Source organism: Sylvia atricapilla, chromosome 5, assembly GCF_009819655.1.
Source record: "Sylvia atricapilla isolate bSylAtr1 chromosome 5, bSylAtr1.pri, whole genome shotgun sequence".
In the NCBI taxonomy this organism is placed as follows: Eukaryota; Metazoa; Chordata; class Aves; order Passeriformes; family Sylviidae; genus Sylvia; species Sylvia atricapilla.
The window spans coordinates 58,022,110-58,044,232 of NC_089144.1; the positions used below are offsets into that span (position 1 = coordinate 58,022,110).

At 40.0% G+C, this 22,123-nt stretch overlaps 1 protein-coding gene across 1 annotated transcript in view; it reads left to right on the top strand.

Annotated features, from left to right (window-relative positions):
• SCUBE1 (signal peptide, CUB domain and EGF like domain containing 1) overlaps positions 1–22,123 on the top strand; it is a 190,510-nt gene that overhangs the window by 144,863 nt on the left and 23,524 nt on the right. Inside the window, exons 10-11 of the mRNA XM_066319599.1 lie at positions 18,769–18,885; positions 20,891–21,013. Of these exons, the coding sequence (XP_066175696.1) occupies positions 18,769–18,885; positions 20,891–21,013 (240 nt within the window). The remainder of the gene's footprint in view (positions 1–18,768; positions 18,886–20,890; positions 21,014–22,123) is intronic.

Genomic DNA, 22,123 nt, shown 5'->3' on the forward strand with positions numbered 1-22,123 from the left:
ACTGTAATACAGCATTTGCAAGATTTGAACTGAAAAAAAGGTTTAATTTGTGAGCTCACCTTTGCCTGAGAGAAACTATTTATGAAGGGATAATGGTGGCATTTTGTAGGAATTCAAATGAAGCGTGTTTTATTTTGTTTGCTGTGCATGTCATGATTTGTTACCTAAGTCATCTGATGTTATGTATTCTGTGACTAATTAAGTGCATAACCATTTCCAAGTAGTGGCCATGTACCTTTGGAGAAATGACATTTAAGCTCTGTAGCTTTACTTTTAAAAATCTTATCGAAAAGGCTAGAAAGATGAGCATGCATCAACAGAGAGGGAAAGGGAAGGATGATGTATTCAATTAAAATTTTGTGCAGAAAATGCCATTTTATTAATATGCGATTATTTGCGTGGGTTTTGAATAAGTAAAAGTTATTAAGTCCAAAACAGCATTAGCATTTTAGATCTTTTTTGTTTATCCATGAAAGGGAAAACCCAATCTGAAGATATATGTGTCATTCAGAATTTTTCCATTGCTTCTCAGTGGTACTTCCATCCATCATTGAAGAAGCCACTTCCACCCGGACTGTGTGATTAGGCACAAAGGAGTTAGTGAAAGGTTGGTTTCAAACTGGACAGAATGGAAAGAGCTGAGATTAGCACAGCTCATGTCGCATGATTCTGCAGAAATAACACTGTAGGATCATGTCAGACATGGGGAAGTTGGCAGGTTTTGATTTACCTGCTAAAAACAGGGACAGAATATTAAAAAGAAATGTTCCCTTCATGATATATTTAGAAATGGTTGGGAAGACCTTGTTCATGAATTTCATGTGTGATGGCATGCTCTCACTGTGGTATCAGTCAGGTTTCACCATTGAACTAATTGTTATTACACCAGGGAAAAACTCAAGAAAAATTAGGCAAGAGTTGGTGCAGAATTTATTTGTTCATTATGCAGAGGATTAATAGTAGGCTGTTAAAGGTCCATGTAAATAATCAGGTTTCTGTGATGATAGTGAGAATCTAGAAGCAGCTCTGTAAATGCTGTTCAAGTGAGTTTTGTTTCTTCATGTGCCAGAGCTCCAAAATGAGAGTTGCCTGTAACAATACACACCATGCAAAGACTGAAGCAGGAGCTGATCTTCTCCCCCTCATGTGATCAGACATGGAACTATAATCATTATCTGGCCATCCTGCTTTTCCCACTGTCAGTGAGGAAGGGCAGACACTCAGTCTTGCCTCTACATGATACATTTATCTGTTGCTGTAACAGATAGATTTGAGCAAGCCTAGAGAGTTTTTGGGTTGGACAAGTTCCTCGGCCTCAGAAACCCTGATTCTTCATACCATATACATGAAACAGGGAATACAAAGTCATTTCCTGTTTAAAGGCTGAGGTATTTTGGCCCCAGTAAACATGGTGAGATGCCTGCTTTGTGAAGAGATGACTGTGATAATTTAGTTCCTGTGTGGTGCTTAAGGCGGTAATTGGTGACCCATGCAGTCAGTATTAGCCTGCTAATAAAGAGAGAAGGAAACTGAATGTAGAGCAAGAAATCACTGATGTATGAATCACCTGCACTTTGCTTCTTCCACTGCAAGAAGGATATAGTCAGGGGAAGTGGTTGCAGTTTTTAATATGAGCTCCATCAGGAAAATGTGGTTTGGGGTTAGTGACTCTTCTGGGGTATAAATCATCCACATTTTGTTTTTTGTAACAGCTGGTCAACACTGACCGTAAAACATTAATGAGAGATTCAGGGAAATTTATTTTAGGCATATTAGCCTTTCCATTGAGTGAAACAGAACAGTCTAATTTCTGTTTATAAAAGATGCTGTTGTTCATGTTACATCTGTTGTTTTGATTCATAATAGACTTTCCATGATTTATGATGTTTCTGTCAACATTGGCCTTCTCTTCTGGATTTCATTTTTTAAAATAAAGATTTCTTTCAGTTACTAATCAACATGTTTACAAAACTCTCATTTAGGACCTTAGAAGTCTGCATTGTTTGGGACTGGGTCCTATTTAGTTCAGGTGGCCTCCCCAGTGTATAGAGCATTCATCTCCAAACGCATTCATCATTAATATCAGCACAAGGCAATTCTACATATTTCAATATAAAATGTTCCTTCATATTCCCAGTGAAATTCTGAAGTTGTCCCACCTCACCTAATTTCCTTCGTGTCCTTTCATTGTAGACCTCAGAGCTGACTTTGAGATTACAGGGAAATTGTATCAGTGGCAGACTTTGTTCTGGTTGTTTGCAGAGCTCCCACCCCAGTCGTATCAAGTGCCTTCCCCACATTCATGCTTTCTGTGAAGAGGAAAATATTTCTCTTTCAGTTTTTAGGCAGGAAGGGTGAAACCAAATGAAGCAGCTTGCCTAAGATCACACGTATAAATGCCTGGACTGCCCAGAGAATAAATCTCCAATTTTTGTAAATCTGCCCCTGCTCATTTGCCCATAACAAGGTATTCTTTTCTCTCGTTTTTGTGCTCATATCCTGATACAAGAATTCCTTGGTTTTTTTTAGGAACTCTGAAGCTTGGTGCTCTCTTGGTGCCATCCTGCATTTTGAGTGCCTGTATAAGCAGCCCTTGCCTTTGCAAAGGGCCTTAAAATGTTCTGCATTTGTCTGTTTACAGCTCAACCATTTTTAGCCCTGGCAGCAAAGAAAACCATTGTCAATCACAGATTACTTCTGCTAGGGAGTGGTTCTCACGCTGTGGCTCCTTGTTAGACAAGGAGAATGTGGGGGGTTCCCTTCCTTTCCCCTCCCCTGCATTCCAGCCATTTAAAAGGAAACTTATTTGTTACCCAGAAGGTGAAGAATCCATAGTGCCCTGCCAGTAATATTGTGTGGAGACTGATACCGTTTTCCCAGAGTCTCTTTTTTCGCTCAGACTTAAAAATAGATTTTTTTCCCACTTTGACAGGGAAATCACTGTATGACAATACCAAACCCATCTATTGTGTATTACTTTAATTGATCCCTAAAGTGTAAGGTATTGTAAATACTTAGGTGCAGGAAGAAACAGTTGGATCTGTTTGTATAAACCTAGCAAAAGAGGTCTGCATCTCCTTTGAACATGTAGTAAAAATAACACAGTTATATTTATAGCAAGGAGTGCTTGTGTTTGTAACCTCTTTGGTAATTAATAGAAGAACAACAACTCAGATCAGTTCTAGAATGACATCAGCAGCAAGCAAGCAGGCAAGACTTGCTGCAATGAAATAAAGCTGCAATGAATGTGTGTAAGCTCAGACATAATTACCTTAATCCTCAGCCAGTATGAGTTTTAGAGCCAGTTAACTTAATTGCTTATTCAGTTTCTGTTTGTTGTGCAGTGATCTCGAAAAAAAATCAACAATAAGCAGTCTCTCTGCTCCACTCAAGTTCAAGCTTCATTAAGCACTCAGAAAAATGTGTGAAATTCTATCGTCAATAATTTTCTTTTCCTGCTCTAGGCATTGCTTTTTGCAAAGCAAGACAAAGTGAGAGACAGCACACACATTTGTTACAAATCTCTCCAGGGAGTGGTAGATATAGAAAGGTGCATTATCTTGAGAAAAAAAAGTGTATTCAATGGGAACATCCAGTGATCAACATGTAATATTTTGGGCTGCTAAATCCACACTCACCCTCTGCCCCTCACCACCTCAGTTCAAAATAGAGACAAATCCTCCTACACTGAGGAATTTAAACTTTTGCAGGGGGCAAAAGCTCAAGGCATTTGCATCATTCTGGTCCACTTACAGCCTCCAGAGCAGGCTTTAAGGAGGATTTGGTGATGTCACAGACATGATAAAGTCTGCTCAAGTTGCCCACCAACCATTTGAATTTATACAGCCACTGTAATAAAAGGAGACAACTGTCCACGAGGCAACAGTACCTCCAGGGCATGTGCAATACCTGCACGGGCCACCTGGCTTTCTTGGGCCTCCTTTACAGCCATAGCTGACAGTATTTTTTATTTGCTTTGAAGTATTGCCTGTGTGACTGTTGGTTATTTACTACCTTTCTACCAGATTTTAAACAAAAGTAATTGACCCTTTTGTAGCCAGGCACTGGAACACAGGAACTCAGTCTGCTGTTGATATTGCTGGTGTCTGTCCAAAGGAGAATCAGTGATGCATGTTTCTCCAGTAGGAAATCCAAAACAGAATGTGCCCCGTTGCTTCATGAATAATTGAATTTTCCCTCTAGTGATTTTCTGTGGGCACTTTTTGCTGTATTTGGATAGCTACAAAGCTCTCCAGCAGAAGCCCAAGTACAGCTGATTTGAGGTGGTTTTCCCTCGCACTACAAGACATGAGCATTTACACCATCATATTTGATATTTGTACTTTCATTTAAAACAAATGTGCTTCTTATGCCCCAGTGTACCCCCCCTTCCTCTCTCCTCAGCCTCACTTCCAGACAAGTGTTCCTCAAGACTTGATGCTCATGGAGTGGAGTGACTGGAAGTAATGGCCTAGAGCAGTGATGCTGTGAGCAGATATTGAAGCAATTTCCTTAGTAACTCTGGCAGCATTTTGCAGTGCTGTCCTGCAATACATCTCAAACCTTGTCCAGCTCTGGATTTTTTGTTTTCTGGGGGGGTTTTTTTGTTTGTTTTTTTGTTTTATATCTCTATATATATGTTAGTAGAGGGATGCTTTACATTGGACTTCCCATGCCTAGTGTCAGGAGAAGCCTTCTTTCATCCCAGAATGAGAGAAAGAAAAATAGCACCTTAAAAAACACGGTAGCTGTGATCCAAGAATCCTGCAGGCCTGGTTTTGAAGCATTGCCCTATTAACTGGGTAGGTAATCCCCTCTCCTAATGTCCATCTTCTAACTTATAGTACAAAATATGCACTATTTGCCTTCCCAGGAGAAGATTTGGATCTCCCAGTACATTATCTCTGTTTTGAAAATTAGTATGAAATGAGGGAATAATTATACAGGGAAGGATAGATAGAAGGTATTTGTGGGAATTACTTTTGGCCTAAAGAAGCCCCTAAAGATTAGCTACAAAGATCTCATTGTATGCCTCTGTATGAAACCATTGATGATAAATGTGGATGTACAGGACCAGTTTAATCCCAAATAAATCAGAGCATCCACATCAGCAGTCCTGAATATCCAGACATCTTTGACACAGAGTAACCAAATTAGAAAATAAAAAATAGCCGAAGAGGTTTGCATCCTTGGGTAACATGACAGTGACCTGTCACTCACATTTGATCATATAAACCAGCAAAACAACGGCCCTTGTCCCAATCACATAACCTCATGAAGGTCCCAGGACTAGGATGCACCCCTTGCACAGATTTATACATGACACAATCACTCATCTAAGATAACAAGACACATCAGAGCATAGAAGTCAGGGCTGGAGCATCTGGACCCTCAGATTCAGTTTATCAACATGGTTTGGCCAACTTTCCAGTAAAAAGGGTTGGAAAACTTCACTGCTAATCTAGCCCCTCTCTTTCCTTTTCTTCCCCCATTAAATACATAAAAAAGCAAATGTGCTTATATACCCATCCCCATCAGACAGATGTGCCCTAGCATACAAAATACATTGGCTTGTTACAGGCTGATTTTCAGCCAGTGCAGCTGGTGTTTTAATTGTGGGAACTCTTCACATATAGACAGCAGTGCTGGTTCAGCTGCCAGGGCAGTGTAGCTCAAGAACCAGGCATTGATGCTCTTGGAGGAGATACTGGGAGCTGCTTGTGGAAATCAGACTAGCTCAGAGAAACAAAACTCAGGATAGTTTCCCTGTCACTGATGATGTTCACTCCCTGTGCAGATTTTCTCTATGGTGTTCTGCACCATTGCGCCTTACAAAAATATCTCACTTGTGACAAGCACCATATTGCTTCTTGCATCAAGATTAAAAAATACTCCACTGGGTAAGCAACATGTTACACTGTCAGTGAAAGGAATACTTCTCAAATCCCTTCTGTTACCCTGGGTGTCAGTGAGATTGTGAATATTGCTACAGTCTGCCTCTGTGAGAAAAAACAGTTGCAGGATCATACCCAGAAACAATAAATGCCCCAGGTATGAAGTAAAAACAGCTCCAGCCAGTACAAGTTTGTTTGCCAAGTGATAGTATCTGCAGTGTTGGTTGTAGCAATTAAGTCTGCTGAAACATGAAAACAAACAAATCCCTCCACTACCTCCAGTTCTCTTCAGCAGTTTTTTCATAAGTTAAAGGGGAATGTTCTTTGGTTGTTGCTTCTTGGAAGCATATTAAACCTCACAATCTAGGCTTTAAATCACTTTCTAATAGAATGAGACCTAATGTGGAGAGGGCAGATGGGACAGATTATTCCACTTCTATTTTCCCATGAAGCTTCTGACACAGGCTACTGTTGGAAGTTAGATAGTAGATTAGTTTGACCTCAGGTCTCATTCAGTATGGTAGCTCTTAAACTGTTAAACTCTATAAAGTACACTGCAATCAAATTGCTTTTTACAGCTCTGTCTGGCCCCCTCCTCTTGATGATGTGTGTGGGAAGCCAAGTAAAACGTTCCATTAGTGTTTAGAAAGAGAATTTGAGATATATTTTTCAGTTGATATTGTAGGATTTATGACTTGTATAGTGCAGAAATTACTTTACTGGACTGGAATCATGTTGTGTATTAATGAATTACCAGGATATGAGTCAGCCTTGGAATAGTTTGAGCAGGAAGGTAGCATTCTTCCACAAACAATAATCTGTTGATAAATCGTGCTGAAAGCTGTAATTCAATAGGAATTGTTTTTAAAGAGAATTAGAGAAAGACTATATGTGTATATCTATTCTCCACTACAGCACATTAATGCCATATTACTGCGCTCAAGCGTTCAGTCACACTGATTATGGTCAGATAGCCTTTACCCCGAGTGCTAAACAGAATTGCAATAAAATGACAGCCCTAGCACAAATATTCACTGGTTTCATTTTTCTGTGCTTGCATCTACACTCCTGGGCCTTTCAAAAGTGCCCTAGTTTGTTTATTTTCTTCTAATGAGAATAAAAGCCTAACCTATGGAAACAAAGGAGTGTGATTTTTCTTACGTTAGCCATGTTATGAACAACTACTCTTTGTTCTGGTAGCTTGGAGATGAGGCCTTAGTTAGGACAGGTGAAATAAAACAAAAAATCCAAGCCCATATATTGAGTCAGTGGAATGGAGGAGTGTCTTCTGGGGTTTTGCTGGGTGGAGGATTTTTGAGGCATGTTTGCAAATTATGGTGTTGGTGTTTTCAGAGGGAGGCCTCCTGGGATTCTGCAGAGTCCAGCCTTTCTGGGCAGGGTTTTTAAGCAAGCCTTTGAGGCAGAGCCAGAAAACAGCAATTCTTGTGTATATTCAGTGATCCCTGGACTTCAGCAAGAGCTTGAAGCAAGCTGGGAATGCTCAGGTCCACGGGAAGTGAAGGGAATTGCTGCATCTGAATTCGCAGCTGAAAACTGAAACTGTGTTGTTGTACTTGCTCTTTCAGCGCCATCAAATAACACCAGGCATGTTTTCACCCAGACTAGTCCCTTGTTTCTTCAAGAAGTCTCACTAGCAGCTCCTACTAAAGGGTGATAGAGACAACACCTTAGCAACCTGAACAGTTTTCTCTTTTCAAAAATGTGGCTAAAAATCAAATGTATTGCAGGATAGAGGGAATATTCCTTCCTTTATTATGTTCTCAGGCTGTTAAGCTGCTTTTACAGAGTTGCTCTGTAAATAGTGGCTTGAGCAGAGTGCAGACTAGTAAACATATTTATGTTTGTAGGAAAACAAACAAACCTGCCTGAAGTTTCTTTTCATGTGCTTCTCTTGATATATAGCTTCTCCTACCCCAAGGTCTTGACATAGTAGCACAGTTTATTATAATAGCAGTAGATAACTCAGCTTGCCTTTGCCTTGGGAAATGACTGATACTGGAAAATTATACATTTGCGTATAAAATCCTTGCAATGTCTCGATAAAAGTTCTTATTTTCTTAAAAAAAACATTGGGAAAGTATTGACTTTGATTGCATTTTAGATTGCCCTAGCAGAACAATGGTAAGAGGATAAAGGCAATGGGAGACAAAGCCAATTGCCTCCTGCTGGGTTCCTGAGATTAACAGAGGAACCTGAGCACAACAAAGCGCTCAAGTAATGGAGAGGGGTGGGGAAGAGCTGGGACAGGTAAGCAAAGGCCCAAGAGCGAGGGTAATGTCTGACAAGTCTAAGCATTGGCACAACTTCTCCAATTTCGAGATGTTGTTCACACAGAAAATTGGGCTTTTGCCTTTCTGGTCACAATCTCTCTTTCACCTCACATCACAGCAGATTCAGCCCTCAAAGCCTGGAAATCAAAATCTTATGTCAAAGACAACCTGTACCTAATGTGAGGAAGCTATAAAGCAAGCAAATTCAGTGTCAGAGATGTGTTGAGGGTGGTGGGTGGTCCCCACTTCTGCCGAGGAATCCATTTGTTAGCACAAGTGCACCTTTCACAGAGCAGTGAAGATGTGGCTGCACAGATTGGTCCCTGAAATGCTCATACATTGAAAAGAGCTGTTATCCAAGGGCTGCACATCCTTGATGCTCACAGTGCTACAACTTCATTGGTACTAACATATATAACAGCTTTAACAAAAATGCCACTGCCTGTTGCTGCACTTGCTGCACTTGGCATTCTCCAGGCTAAGCATTTAGGGGATACAGTTTTAAATCAGGCCTATTTATCATAGCTGTCTTGACCTTTCTCTGATTTGCCATTAGTGAAAAGTTGAAAATGTACTTGGACTTTCTTTGGACTTCCACCAAGCACTTCCATCCCTTCCTGATGCAATCATGGGAAGATTTTCTAGCTCCTGTGATCTGACAAAATGCTTAGCTTAACTCATTTCCTATTAATTTTAAAAGTAATAGATAATGAAAATGAATAATACCGTTAAGTGTATTGTAGGCATTTTTTTATGCTATTAGCTTTGGTTGTTAGAAGATAATGGTGCTTTACTCAGGTTCAGATCCCTATAGTGTATTTTTATGTATTTTAAAAATTATTTGGAAATCCTCTTAAAAATTGTTATTTACAAAGATATTAGTAAGGAGAAAATGCAGGATGAGAGAACTGCCATGAGCTTATGGTGAGATTAAGTGTGATGTGCTCAACAGAGAAAACCAGTACCAACTTGAAATCTTCCCTTCCAAATGCCTTTATAGAACACCTCCCTAGGCTCACTTTGTGCCTGTGACCTTGGACAGACTTACTAATTTTATACTATTGTGTCTAGTTATTAGTAGGTTTTTTCCATATTCCATATTCCATAGGAGACCAGGCAAAATTTCTTACCTGGAAAAAAAAAAAAAAAAGTTTCTTTTTTTAACTTCTCTATTTGAAAGTATCTGCAGAGCTGTATCTTGTGGCCAGCATTCTTCTCTCTGCTAGGACAGCTGACCAAATTCAGAATTGAGCTTGGATGAAGAATCAGAGGAAGAGGGACTTGGCTTGCCACTTGAGGCCAGGCACCTTTTCCTCCTCAGCAGTCACATGGCAAAAAGCTGACACTGCTGTTCCCCAACTCTGCTTGCAGGACTGAGATTTAGCAAGTAGTTTTGCTCAACCATGTTTAAAATATTAGAAGAAATTATTATCTGCCAAAATTGAATTTATCAGGTAATCCTCTGCCACTGTTCTGTTTTTAAGTTTTGTGCTGCTCCCCAAAATAGCAGATGGTAGGGTCTTCCATGCTGCTGCAGGGAAACATATCAGAATTTTTTTTTTTTGTCCAACAGCAGAGAAATAATAATGTAATAATAATGATGGTAATAATGATGATGTATTTCATTATAGAAAGAGCCTTGGTTCCAAATCCCACCACCTACAGTCAAAGAAACCCCCAAAGACTCCAAAGTTGGCTGCTGATTTTTGCCTGGCTGAAATTGCCAGATTCTGCAGTTTCCATCCAAAAGCATAAACCTTCCTACCCTTGGGTAAAGTTCTTGGTGATCCAAAAGCAAGCAAACCCATGGCTGATGCAAGAGGCAGAACAAAGCCATAGTGCCTGGGAGCAGACTTGGCTCTGCAGTGCTGACAGGAAGAGGAATGTGTGGTGGTCACTCGGCTTGGCACATGTGTTAAGGGGAACACACACGTGTGTTAAGGGAATAGGCTTTTACTGCAGTGAGATGTTGTTCCACAGCCCCATTTCTGCAGACTCAGAGGAAGTCCTGAGGGAAGCTTGTGGAGGAAAAGGAGCTTGTGGATTCTGTGTGGAAGAATAACTAAATATGGAATTTTTGAAAGAAACTGAAAAGGGGAGGGAAAATTAATTTGTTGCTACGTGAGATCACATAAAGCTCCCTTGGAAGAGTTCCTAAAGAAAAGATTGTGTTTACTGTGGAGAGGGAGCAAAGAATCTAGGCCTACAATTTTATGGCCAAGTCTCGTTTTTTAACCTGCTTTCCTTTTGTTTTCAAACCCCAGAGATAGCACAGTGGTTCACAGAAAGTGCAGCTGGTCTCTTTTGATAAGATCTGATAGCAGAGATAAAGGGAACAAGCTGCCATTTGCTTTAAAGACCTTCCCAAATGAACTGTCTTGTTCTTCCTAAAAGCAGTTCCCTTTGCTTTAACGTCTAGGTAAATAGTGGGAAACCAGTGGCTGTGATGTTAATGAGGGTGATGAGTTTGCTGGGTGAAGAGTGCTCCCCTTGGTGCTTAGCATCAGAGAAGGATCTGCCTGCTGCAGTTCCTCTAACACTGAAGGGGCCAGTGAAAGATTGCTGTCTTTTGAACTGAGGTGAATTCACAGGAATTAGAAGAGGCAGCCAGCCAGCCCAAGGCAACTGCTTAGCTGGAATCATTCCTGCTCCCTTGAGTGTAACCTCAGGCCCAAGAAAGTAATACGAGGAATCTAAAAGGAGGTACCTGCTTATTCCTGAAAGGATCAGGTATGCATTGCACTTTCTAAGATAAATAATTCAGCCTTTACAAAATTTAGCAATTAAAAAGGATCACACCAATTTGAACTCTGAAAGTTAAACTGATGGAAAAGATTAAGGGATCTGTTCAGGAAAACACCTAGGCAATCCCATCTGGGACGGGGATGCTTTTGGAGTTTACCAAGCAAAATGCTGGAGGCTGCTTAAGTACAGGAGGTTGGACTAAATGAGTATGAGTATTTAATGTTGGCATTAAATATCCTCATTCTGTCAAAATAAACATCCAGTTTGTGGATTATGTCTTGAAAGACATTATTCAATTGCAGACATGTAGCAGAAGTGTGAAAACACACAGCAAAAGGAGAAGTCAGTGATGCCCAGATATTCCTTAGAGCAAAAGGAGAGCATCTTAAATGATCAGATCAAAGTAATAAACAACAGAGACAGCTGTGGCTCCTTGAACTGCACTTGCACGACAGCTATATGAACACCAGAGTGTTCATACTGCATTCGGTACTGTGTGAAGACAGAGAAGGACATGGCCTGTCCTAAGAGTGACAGCCTCAGGAGGAGAGATAGGGAGTTATTGGACTTACTGTGGGTACAGATAAGCTGGGAGGAAGATGAAAACAAGCTGTTTCCTGGATCTCAATATACTGAATAAAAACATACAAACAGGATCCTGAGGCTGTGAGGTGGAATTAGGTAGATTATAACATTTGTCCTTAGTACAGCTTTATACTGTGTGCCTGTCCCTGAAGCTGAGTAGCAGTCATTTTGTCGTGTACTGCTAAATCCTTGAAATACCTCCTCAGTGGGATGCTTATATAATAAGTCACAGATTTCTAATTATTTATTGCCTCTGTCTCAAACAAATACTGCAGGTTTCTTTTGCTGTTTATATACATTTATTTCTTTTACCACTTCTTTGCATTCTAACAAATCATCTCTAATAAAAAGCACATTTCCTTGTGAACAGAATCAATTTCCTTCAGAAGTCTTTCAGCCCCTGATTAGTGGGTTACATTTGGTCTTCACTAATCACATACTTAACTGTGAGCAATAAAGTTCTTAAATAAATAAATGCTTTGGTCCAGGTCAACATAGTCATAATGGACAGTTTCCCCCTCAAATTTCTGAAATACAAGATGAGACTGTGCTACCTGGGCACTTAGCTTCCCATTAAAAGTTACAGCAATTAATGCCAGATCTGGTTTTTTTCTGCAGGTCATTAGGTATGTTATTAACAATTAAGTCTCAGCAGCAAGATGACTTGATTGCAGCTCAGTACTGCAGTGGGAAGTCTAAATGGGTATGGGTTTTCAATTACTTTTAAAGGCCTGGGGTTATGGCTATTTTTTCCCCCTTTGTGTTACCCTGCTCCAGAAGCACTCAGTGGGAAGGTAATGAAGTAGAAGATTTGTACATTACTACATCTTTCCCTGCTTCCTTTTCGTTGGTTTTATTATTGTAGGCTTTGAAACTTAAGGAGAAGTTAGCTGTAAGCCATTCCTCCTGGTCAGGGTTGGCTGTGTGTTAGAGAGCTACATTCTCACATGGAGGATGCATTTTTACTACCTGTGAACAGGGCTAAGTCACTGTGGATCAAAAAACCCTGAGATGTGGTGGAAACCCCATCACATGGCTGCTGTAGCAAAACAATGCCTTCCCAGCATGGAATTTAAACCACCTTTTGTTGGGGAACATAGCTTGAATCATGACTCCCTATGGTCCAGCAACCACTCAGATTAAGATATGTGGTTTCCCTAATGTCTGTCAAATATTGTTGGAAACCAGGCTGGCTCGGCTGTGAGGTGAACAACATTTCATGGGTGGTATCAGCTCCCCGCAGAAATTGGAGGTGGGGGGAGGAGAAGACAGAATATAACTTTCAGCCAAAATACATACAAAAAAAGCATTAGTGTTTATTTTAAAAACATCATGTAACACTTCTTTAGAGTTTCTATGTATGTGTACTTAATGAATGAGAACAAGGAAAGGCTCTGTTTCTCAGAGGAGCCGATAACTTGGAAGCTGAGAAAGGTGAACACAAAACATTCTGACTAACCTTGAGTTTGGCTTGTGTGCCTGGCCTGGGCTGCTCCACGCTGAGTCCACATTTGGCTTGGGGGTTAAAAATAAACCAGAGCTGTGTGAGATGGACAAAACAGAGCTACATCTTGTGGGCCTTTGCATGAGGAGAATGTGGCCTTGTTAGGAGATAACCCCAGTGCCCTGAGAGTGGCTTTGCTGTGCTCACTGTGCTGGGACACTGGACCACTGCTCCCAGCCTGGGGCTCAGCCCCCTCCAACATCTGAATCTGAAACCCACAGATTTCCTTGCTGTGGATATTCTTCATAGTTTTGAGGTAGATAAAAATCTTTGCTGCCATAACCAAGGTATGCCTAAGCTTACAGGGAGCATTGGGACTGTGTGGACTCATAGCTGTAATAGCACTTCAAAGTATTGCTGTAATACCAAAAATGACCATTTTTGACTGATGTACCAGCGTTCATGGTATCATCAGTCACTTCTACTGATGAAGAAGTTGATAGTAGAGATAAATATTTCCTTTTATTTTTATTGTACATTCAGTTTCTAAGTAAAAAATGTTTATTTTATGTTTTACTTCTATTTGCAATAGTATATTTAAATTTAATTTACCTGTTTGGCAAATATACAGAGATCTAGTGCATACTTCATGTCTTGCCTCACCAAACACAGACAAATCAAATATAACATGGGTTCTTAGAGTCTGCCCTCAGTTCCCCATGCCTGTTACAGCTTTCATTGATTGTCTTTGAGCCACTCCTGTCTTGTTCTTTGTAGCACAGATAGCACCACCAAACAACAATGATCTCTCCTTGCCACTTTTATTTTCAGATCAGGTGAAAAATGCTCCAGGCTCAAGACTAAATTCTTATGCAGTTATGATACATGACCTGTGTTTTGGAGGAAGGCTCCCAGTTTCATAAATTGACCTGGCTACTTAGTGTATGTCTCAGGGAAAGCTGTTGAGACGCCCATTAGTTTTCTCTAAACAATTTCTTCACTTGTTCTGACACTATTAGATTGTAACAAAATGTAATGATGAGATTATAACATTAGATTGTAAACATTAGATTGTAACAAAATTTCATTATATGAAAACAGAGATGGGAAAATCCTCATTTTTGAAGTAGATTTTTTCATGTGAAATTGAGAAGCTGGGCATTGAATTCTTCAGTTCTATAACCACAGCCCTCAAATTGCACCTCTGTGCAAGTGAGTTTTGCACATGTGCATTCTGTCAGTGAGTCACAGCAGTTCCTGCATCAGTTTGCAGTCCTAAAACATCTCTAAATCCAGCAGGATTTACCAGTCTCACCTCTATGTGTCTGGTGCTGAGCTGCTTGTTTGTAATGCTAATGCTTTTTTGGAAATGGCTTGCTTTACACTTTGATTTCCTGATCATTGGTTCCTTTTAATTACTCTGAAGTTTATTTTAGAGCTATGACAATCGGGAGCACAGGATACTGTGTCTGAGGGCTGGAAACAGAGTACAGAAAGGAGCCTTTCACTTCAGAGCTGCTGGTCAGAATCCAGCTCAGGTTCAGGCTTAGCAAAACTCACCGCTGTGTGATGGCTCCTGGGTGCCCTGCACTCTACGTCCACAAATGAGTCAGTGTCCACATCACACAAACCACAGAACAATTGGTGCTACTGTAATTGGGAGTCTAGTGGCAGCACCAGTGGAAAGGGCAGGGACTTGAATGAGCATGGAAAATGAGCTGCTTTATTCCCTGCTCCCTCAGGTCACTTTTGAGACACGTCTGTTTGAGGAAACTTAGAAGAAATTTGATCTCTGGTAGCTCCCTTCTGGAGATAGAAGAATTTACTTTACAGTACTGACAATCTGACACCCACTAAAAAACTTTACATTCAAGAAAAATAAAGATCATTATGGGATCATTTAACATGGGAAAGCCTGAACTTTAAAAAAAAAAAAAAAAAAAAAAAAAAAAAAAAAAGCTACATATGATTGAAAAATCAGCAATAAAATCCAAATGCTGACTTGAAATAGTAGGAACCTAGCCAAACTAATATTATCAAGCATGGCCACCACTGCCAAAAATTGCTTCCCTTAAAACCCCGGGGAAATCCAGCTCTTTTACTAAACTATTGAACAATCTCTTCCAGTTGAATCCCTTCTAGGGAAAAAATAAGGAGTGCTTCCTCTGTTCAAACATCCTCTTTGGAGGTGAGAACATGGATTGCTGGAAGAGATATTAGACTTTATTCAGCCTGAGATGATGCCTTGATGTCATGGAAACAGGGACTGGAAGGAGAGCTGTCAGCAGCACAGGACACCATAAAGAGAAGTTTGGCACTGCCAGTGTGCCCATGGAACACTGTGCCCAGGGCTCCGTGGTGGAGCTTGGAAGGGACCTTTGGAGGTCACCTGCTCCAACCCCTGAATTTGGCACTTCAGCTGGGTCTGCTGTGAAGCAGGGAGCTCCTTTCTTAAGATTTTATGTGTGTTATTAGTATTCCTAAAAAAGCCAACAGGAAACTAATCATGTGCTACCAGCAGTGAGTTTAGCCCTGTAGTCCCTGCAAGCTTCAAACAGTTCAGCTGTGAAGACACCTCTTAATATGCTGAAATGACACAGTCACCTATGCTGATTGCAGTGGTGAATATGGCATGAATTTTTGGCTAAGTGAAAGTAAAAAAAAAAAAAAATGTGTTTGATGTCCGGTAAGTGCATTAGCAGGTCTGGAATGTTCACAGACAGCTTGGGCTACATGCGAATTTATGCCAAATACAACCAAAACCAGAGTGCAAACTTTAACCTTAAGATGAAGTTTTACACCGCAGTTCCTCAAAACATTTTGACTTCTCATCTTCAAACATCTTTACATTATTTTAAGAGCACCTCAGACCCAGGAGGTTAATTTATAAGTATTTATTTTGGGATATAGGAGGGGGAAAATTCAGAACAACACAATACAAAATTGTTTCCATGTTTGAATGTGTACCTGGGGGTGGGGGCAAGACTGTAACCTGCTACATCTCTGCTTTTGTATTTTTTTACTTCCTTTCAGTAGATGAGGCTACCAGATATTGTAGTGTTGCCTGTACAGAGGAGACAGGGTTTAGATACCTACATTTGTTCCCCATTGTTGTGGTAAAGCAGGATTTGAAACCCGGGACTGTGAAGGTCAAATTCCCAACTCTGTGGCGTCTTGTGAGATACACCTGTGTCATGAGGGTGGTGGGAATTAAGCACATCCTTCCAGGCTAAAGATGGAGAGGTGTTGTGAAGCGCCACAGAGGTGTGAGGGCCAGCTTCAAAGTTCCTGGGAGCCCAGGGATGACAGCATCCAGAGCACAGATTTCAGAGTGCTCTGAAACAAACACAAAACAGAGAGGATTTCAGCATCCTGTATCACACCACCAGTTTCTTGTAATGAAGAGTGTGTGGTGCATATTTTTGCCTTTTCTATGACAAGTGCTGAATTCCTCAGGGGGCTGGTGACTGTGCAGACAGGGCTCTGCAGAAAGCTGGGTCCCTCCCTGCCTCCCTCAGGCAGGAGCAGCCGAGACTGAGGCTCAGCCAGGGGAACCTGCATGGGGGCTTCCCTTGTTCCAGCAGCCAGAGCAGGATGCTGAATTCAACAGACTGAATTTCTGAAAGCAGCAGCAGGAAGGGGGATGAGAGGCTTAAAGGGTGAAAAAGCTATGAAGTAGAAATGCATTTGGCCATCCTGAGTGCCTGCTACTTGGCCGGCAGTGGTCACGTCACCAGGCAAGACTGTTCTTCCACAGGCAAAGGGGGAAGCGCATCCTCCTTAATGTGAAGAAAAATAAGCCATATATGCACAAGGTGCTGCATGTGAAAGCAGTGCATAAACACTATGGACTAAACTAGTGCAGGATAAGATCACTGTTGAGAAATACAAAATTGGTTTTGAAAAAGAGACTCCCAAGGTAAGTCAGAGGCCAGAAAATGAACTGCTTTTGTAAATTCCTCACAATTCCACATAGTGAACGAGGTTACACATGAATGAAACCATGATGTATGATTTGGCTTCTTAAGCATTAGAAGTCCTTTAAACCATAGCAGCAGTGTTCATTCCCAAATGATTTTACTTTGTGTATTTATCTAGAGAAAGCTGAAACAGTTTGCCATTTAGGTGTATTCAAAAGCTGCACATTTCCAAGAATATAAAGAAAAACTTTAAAAGAAATTACTTTCAGAACTCAAATGATGATATTTTTAAATGGATTTAAAATGCATTAAAAATTAAATAGATGTAAGAAAGAGAAAAATCTCAGTTGTCATGTTTTTGTGACTTGATCATAGAAAGTGATTATGATGCATACATAAAACTGGATAGCACAGATTTCTGTTCTTCATGTTTATTTCATTTTATGTTATGCATTTGCCTGAACAGTTGCTTCCCACATTGTGAATTATCTTTTGTGTAAATGTTTTGAAACATTTAAAGTTTGAGGTCATATAAAATATAGCTGTTTGTGTAGTTCTAAATTTCTGCATAAAATCTCACACAGATTTGGGTTTGTGTACACATACAGGAAATTTTCATTTTATAGTTCTAGAAGGTAAGTATTTGCATTTATAATAACAGAATAAGACTTAGAATGTTTCATTAAACGTCAAAACTGTGTAAATAATACTTAAATATAGAAATTGGGTAGAATATACCCTGGAGTAGGGTGAGTTTTCAAGTTTTTTTCATATTGTAGGCTTTCCAAGCATACAATATGAAAGTCTAAGTTATATTTTGTAATGGTGTTGTTCAGGTTTTGTTCTTAAAAAGTAGCTCTAGAAAGGGTGGAAACTGTCATAGGAATACTATTCCATTCATTTATAACTCAGGAACATTGGAGGAATGTAATTTGTTGAAATGAGCACTTTCAAATAAAGTCCTTGTATTCAATTTTCTCACCAATAGGCAGAAAAAATAATCACTGAAGAGAATTATAAAAAAAAAAAAAAAAAAAAAAAAAAAAAAAAAGATAAAATTAACTCAAAAGTGTTATTTTGCACAGACTGCTGTTTAAGGCACCTTTAATATTTTCAGCAAGTCCATTCTGTCAGGACTGCTGTCAAATGAACCTCCATAGCACCTGCTCAGCAAAGCCTTTGTACTGTCCTGGAAGCAATGTGCTCTTGGTTGCTTTTTTCATGGCCTGCTGGATGGAAGAGCTGTGTAAGCCAGGGTTTCACATGGCTGAGCAGTGATATTTAGAAATGCCTAATTTTTTTAAGGGGAAGAGGTCATATTCTCTTGAGTTCGGTAGAATGTGGGCTTTGGACTAGTATTTTCTGCTAGGTGCAGCCTGTCCATTCCTTATGATAGTTTATTCTCCAGCAGTGTTTTGCTTAACCTCTGCAAGTGTGTACAGTCTTGTAAGGCAGAGCAGAAGTCTGGGGGCAACTCCCTGTCCTGGTGGGCAAGATGTCAGCATATTGGTCAGTGGAAGAGGGAATTGCTTGGTTCAACCTAAACCTTTTTCCCATTGTACCACTAACTTCCCCAAAAGCTCCATACTCGCCCGGCCCTGCTGGGTCACTGTGATCAGAAGTTAAAGGTTGCCATCTAATGGGGAACGTACGTAATACAATCTTCATCGGGTTTTACCAAATTACCTCTTCTTGTCCTTCTTCATGTACCTGTAAGTATTTTCTTTAAAAGGCACTAGAGGAATGAGAATGATGTTTTATTCAGATTTTACGTGGGACAGTAAATGATACTTTATCAGTAACAAGACGTTGCAACTCAGTGAGAAAGTCCAGTCATTCAGTGTAACCTGATTAAATCTAATTTCCTAATGCTTTTTCTATTAATTCAGATATAGATGAGTGTTCCTTTGAACGGACCTGTGACCACACCTGTATCAACTACCCTGGAAGCTTTGAGTGTCTCTGCCACAAAGGCTACACCTTGTACGGACTGACACACTGTGGAGGTTTGGAAACTGAGTTTTGCTTACATGTGTGTTTGCTTTGTGAACTGTTTACAGAGCCGCACACATTCTTTTAGATTAAGGTTTTATAACTCAAGATGATAAAGATGTAAAATTAAAATAAACTTAAAGTATCATGAGCTGGGTGTGACTAAAATTTCAGTATCTCAGATTTGCTGAAGCATTCCCAAGAGAGAAACATCAGTGAAAACCAGTATCCCACCATTTTTTGATCAGAACTTCCACAAGAGTGAGGTTACTCACAGCTGTAGGGAGAGTTCATATGATAGGCAACAAAGAGAATAGGGGAAAGATGTCAGTTTTGCAAAGTTTATGTATTTTGGCTCTGTTGGCATTTACTAGTCTGTGACATAGACTGTGAAATGCTTAACAGAAGGCTGTGGTGGATCTTCCTCCCATCTTCTGGGTACCTGCTTTCAGCCTTTTTGGTATGACTTGAAAGAATTGGTGCTGTAATGTTTCATTATCTAGGAGAGGGATATTTTTGAAGTGCAGCATTACCATGATGACAAAATTAGAGGTTCAGCTGATGTAGCAGAAACAGATGCTGACTCCTCACTTCTGAAGGCTGAGTTCACCTGATTTTGTAATGTCAGCATGAGATACTGCTAATGGTATCCCTGCATGGCTTATTTTTGGGGGGACGGGTGTAGGAGGTGTATGCTGGTCTCTGTTTTATGGAGAAGTATCACATGAATTCATGGTAAAAGTAGAGGCAGAGAAGAGAGGAAGAGAATAAGAGAATAAGAGTCCACCAGAGAAAGCAATTTGGGAACAGACTCCACTTGAAAGCAATTGGGAAAGCAAATTCAGAGTCTGAAAGTTTTTGGGACCTGTGTTATGTGAGGTGTGGAGAGACTGATCTTCAGTTTCACTGTTAATTCCTTAATGACCTAATGTACTAATTTAGAGAAAGCCTCAAAGTTTGGGGTTCTGCCTCAGTCTTTAAATACCCTTCAGCCTCAGTTCAGCTTCAGTCTTTTCAGTAAGACTGAAGAAGGACTGAAACTGTAACTGGAAATAATCAGTGCTGAACTTGGAGCAAAAAAATACCAGATCCAAACCTGCTTTTTTCCATTATGAGCAGATACAAAATCACAACTCTGAATTCAGACTTGTCCAGGCCCCAAGTTTTGCCACTTAGGCCTGTCATTAATTTTAGTCCTTGCACACTTAATTTTGAGGTCTACCTGTGAGCCAGATCATTAGCAATTCTGTGTATCTCCTTTTGATTTGGTGTCATTTCAGCTCATTAAATAAATAAATGTTCTTTCTGGTGGTGGGAAGAGAGGAGATGAAGATTGACCTTGTTAGAATGAGTGTATGAATGCTGAATGCATGGACTAAAAAGGATACACCTCATACTAGCTAAATACTTTTCTAACGTATCAGAAGTTGAAAGATTTTCTGTGGAATATCAGTGATAACACATACAATAATTTCTTCATCTTCTTGCAAGCTTTACCTTTTATTTTTATTTGAGGAGTAGAAGTCTAAACTACACTTCAACTACCTAGTTTCTTTCAAAAGCATCATTTCCTCCTTCACCTGAACTTCTAAAAGAAACTCTGGGAATCATTGTGGAGAATTTATCTCCTTCTTTTGCAGAAGTGATGTAATCTCACAGAGGTTTATGCCATTTTTCTATATAATGCATTATTGTTCAGATGCTTCAGAGACTTTCACGCATGTTTTGTATCTTGTGAGTACTTCCAAGAATTTCAGTGTAACTGGTCCTGGCAAGTAAACTGTATCAAATGCTGTACAGTTTAAGGACAAATACATGTAGTGTGCATTGAAGTTGTTTGGCACTGTTTCTCTTTATGGACTATATGTTTATAGTTTTATAAATATTTTAAATATTTATATGGACTCAAATGTAAAAGATACAATAGAAATTGGTTTCCTTATGCAAATCATGTCTTAGTGCACAGTATATGTGTGTACACATGGTTAAGACTCTTCACAACTTGAAATATCTTTTCAGATATTGATGAATGCAGCATCAGCAATGGTAGCTGTGACTTTGGGTGTCTTAACACCATGGGGAGCTATGAGTGTGTTTGCCCACCTGGAAAGAAACTGCACTGGAATAAAAAGGACTGTGTTGGTAAGTGTGAAGTGTGACTCAGAGGTGACTGTGGTGAGGCTCCCGTTCTCCAGGAGGGTGCAAAAGCCCATGGTTTTGTCTGAGAAAGGCTGCATTTTCACGATCTAGATCCCCAAATTAATTTTATAAACTCAGATGACACCTGATCCTGTGGAGCTCCATGGGCTAGGATACAACTGCAAGTCGATTAATGAATGAGCAATATGTTGGATTTTATTTGTGTGGAATGTCTTTTTAAATTTATGAATCCATTCACAGAAATCTGAATGTTATTATTATCTTAAGTATTTTATACTTTTTTCCTTAATTTGCCCTCTCCCCATCTCTGTAATGTCAGCTATAACTCTTACTTCTAACACAAATTTAGAATTTTCAAAATATTTTATTGTTTACATGTAGGACATGGTAGGACATAACACCTACATTCACAGAACCATACCCCAATTTTTCAAATTCTCTCTAAAGGTCTCCTGCTTCATATAAAGTACTGACACTAGCTGTGTCAAAAGCATTAATCAGTGAGCACAAATCCTGAGACTAGAAAAATTTGGCACTTGCTGCTAGTGCCACTTTGTGGCAGACCTGAATTTCTGTAACCTTTAAATAGATTACTTCTTTTTCTGAATCTTATTTGAAGCACAGCAAATCTCGGCCATGGCTACAGCCATAGTATTTTCTGTGAGACTTTAATTCTGGTTTTTCAATGGCATACTTAGGGTTTTTCAATGGCATACTTAGGGGTTTTCATCACCAAAGTTCTTAACCACAAATAACTTCTCATAGGCACATTTGGGGATGATGCCTAATACCTAACTGGGAGCAAGACAGAAGACAAAGGGGGATCTCCCTTCAGGGAATCTCTGCATGGAGAGAAAGCACTGTTTAATCTGGAGTAGAGAGCACTGCACTGGCCTGATGTGATCATGCAGTTGTGGCATTTTTTACATGGATACTTTATAACCAAGGTGGGGTGGGGAGTGAGAGCCTCAAACTGAATTCCAGCCTCTGCCTCTGTGTTCTTCCTTAGCACAATTAAGTGCTTCACTTCCCTGCTTACTTGTCTATAACCTTCCCTGCTACGTAGAGAACTAAGCATTGTGGCAGCAAGAA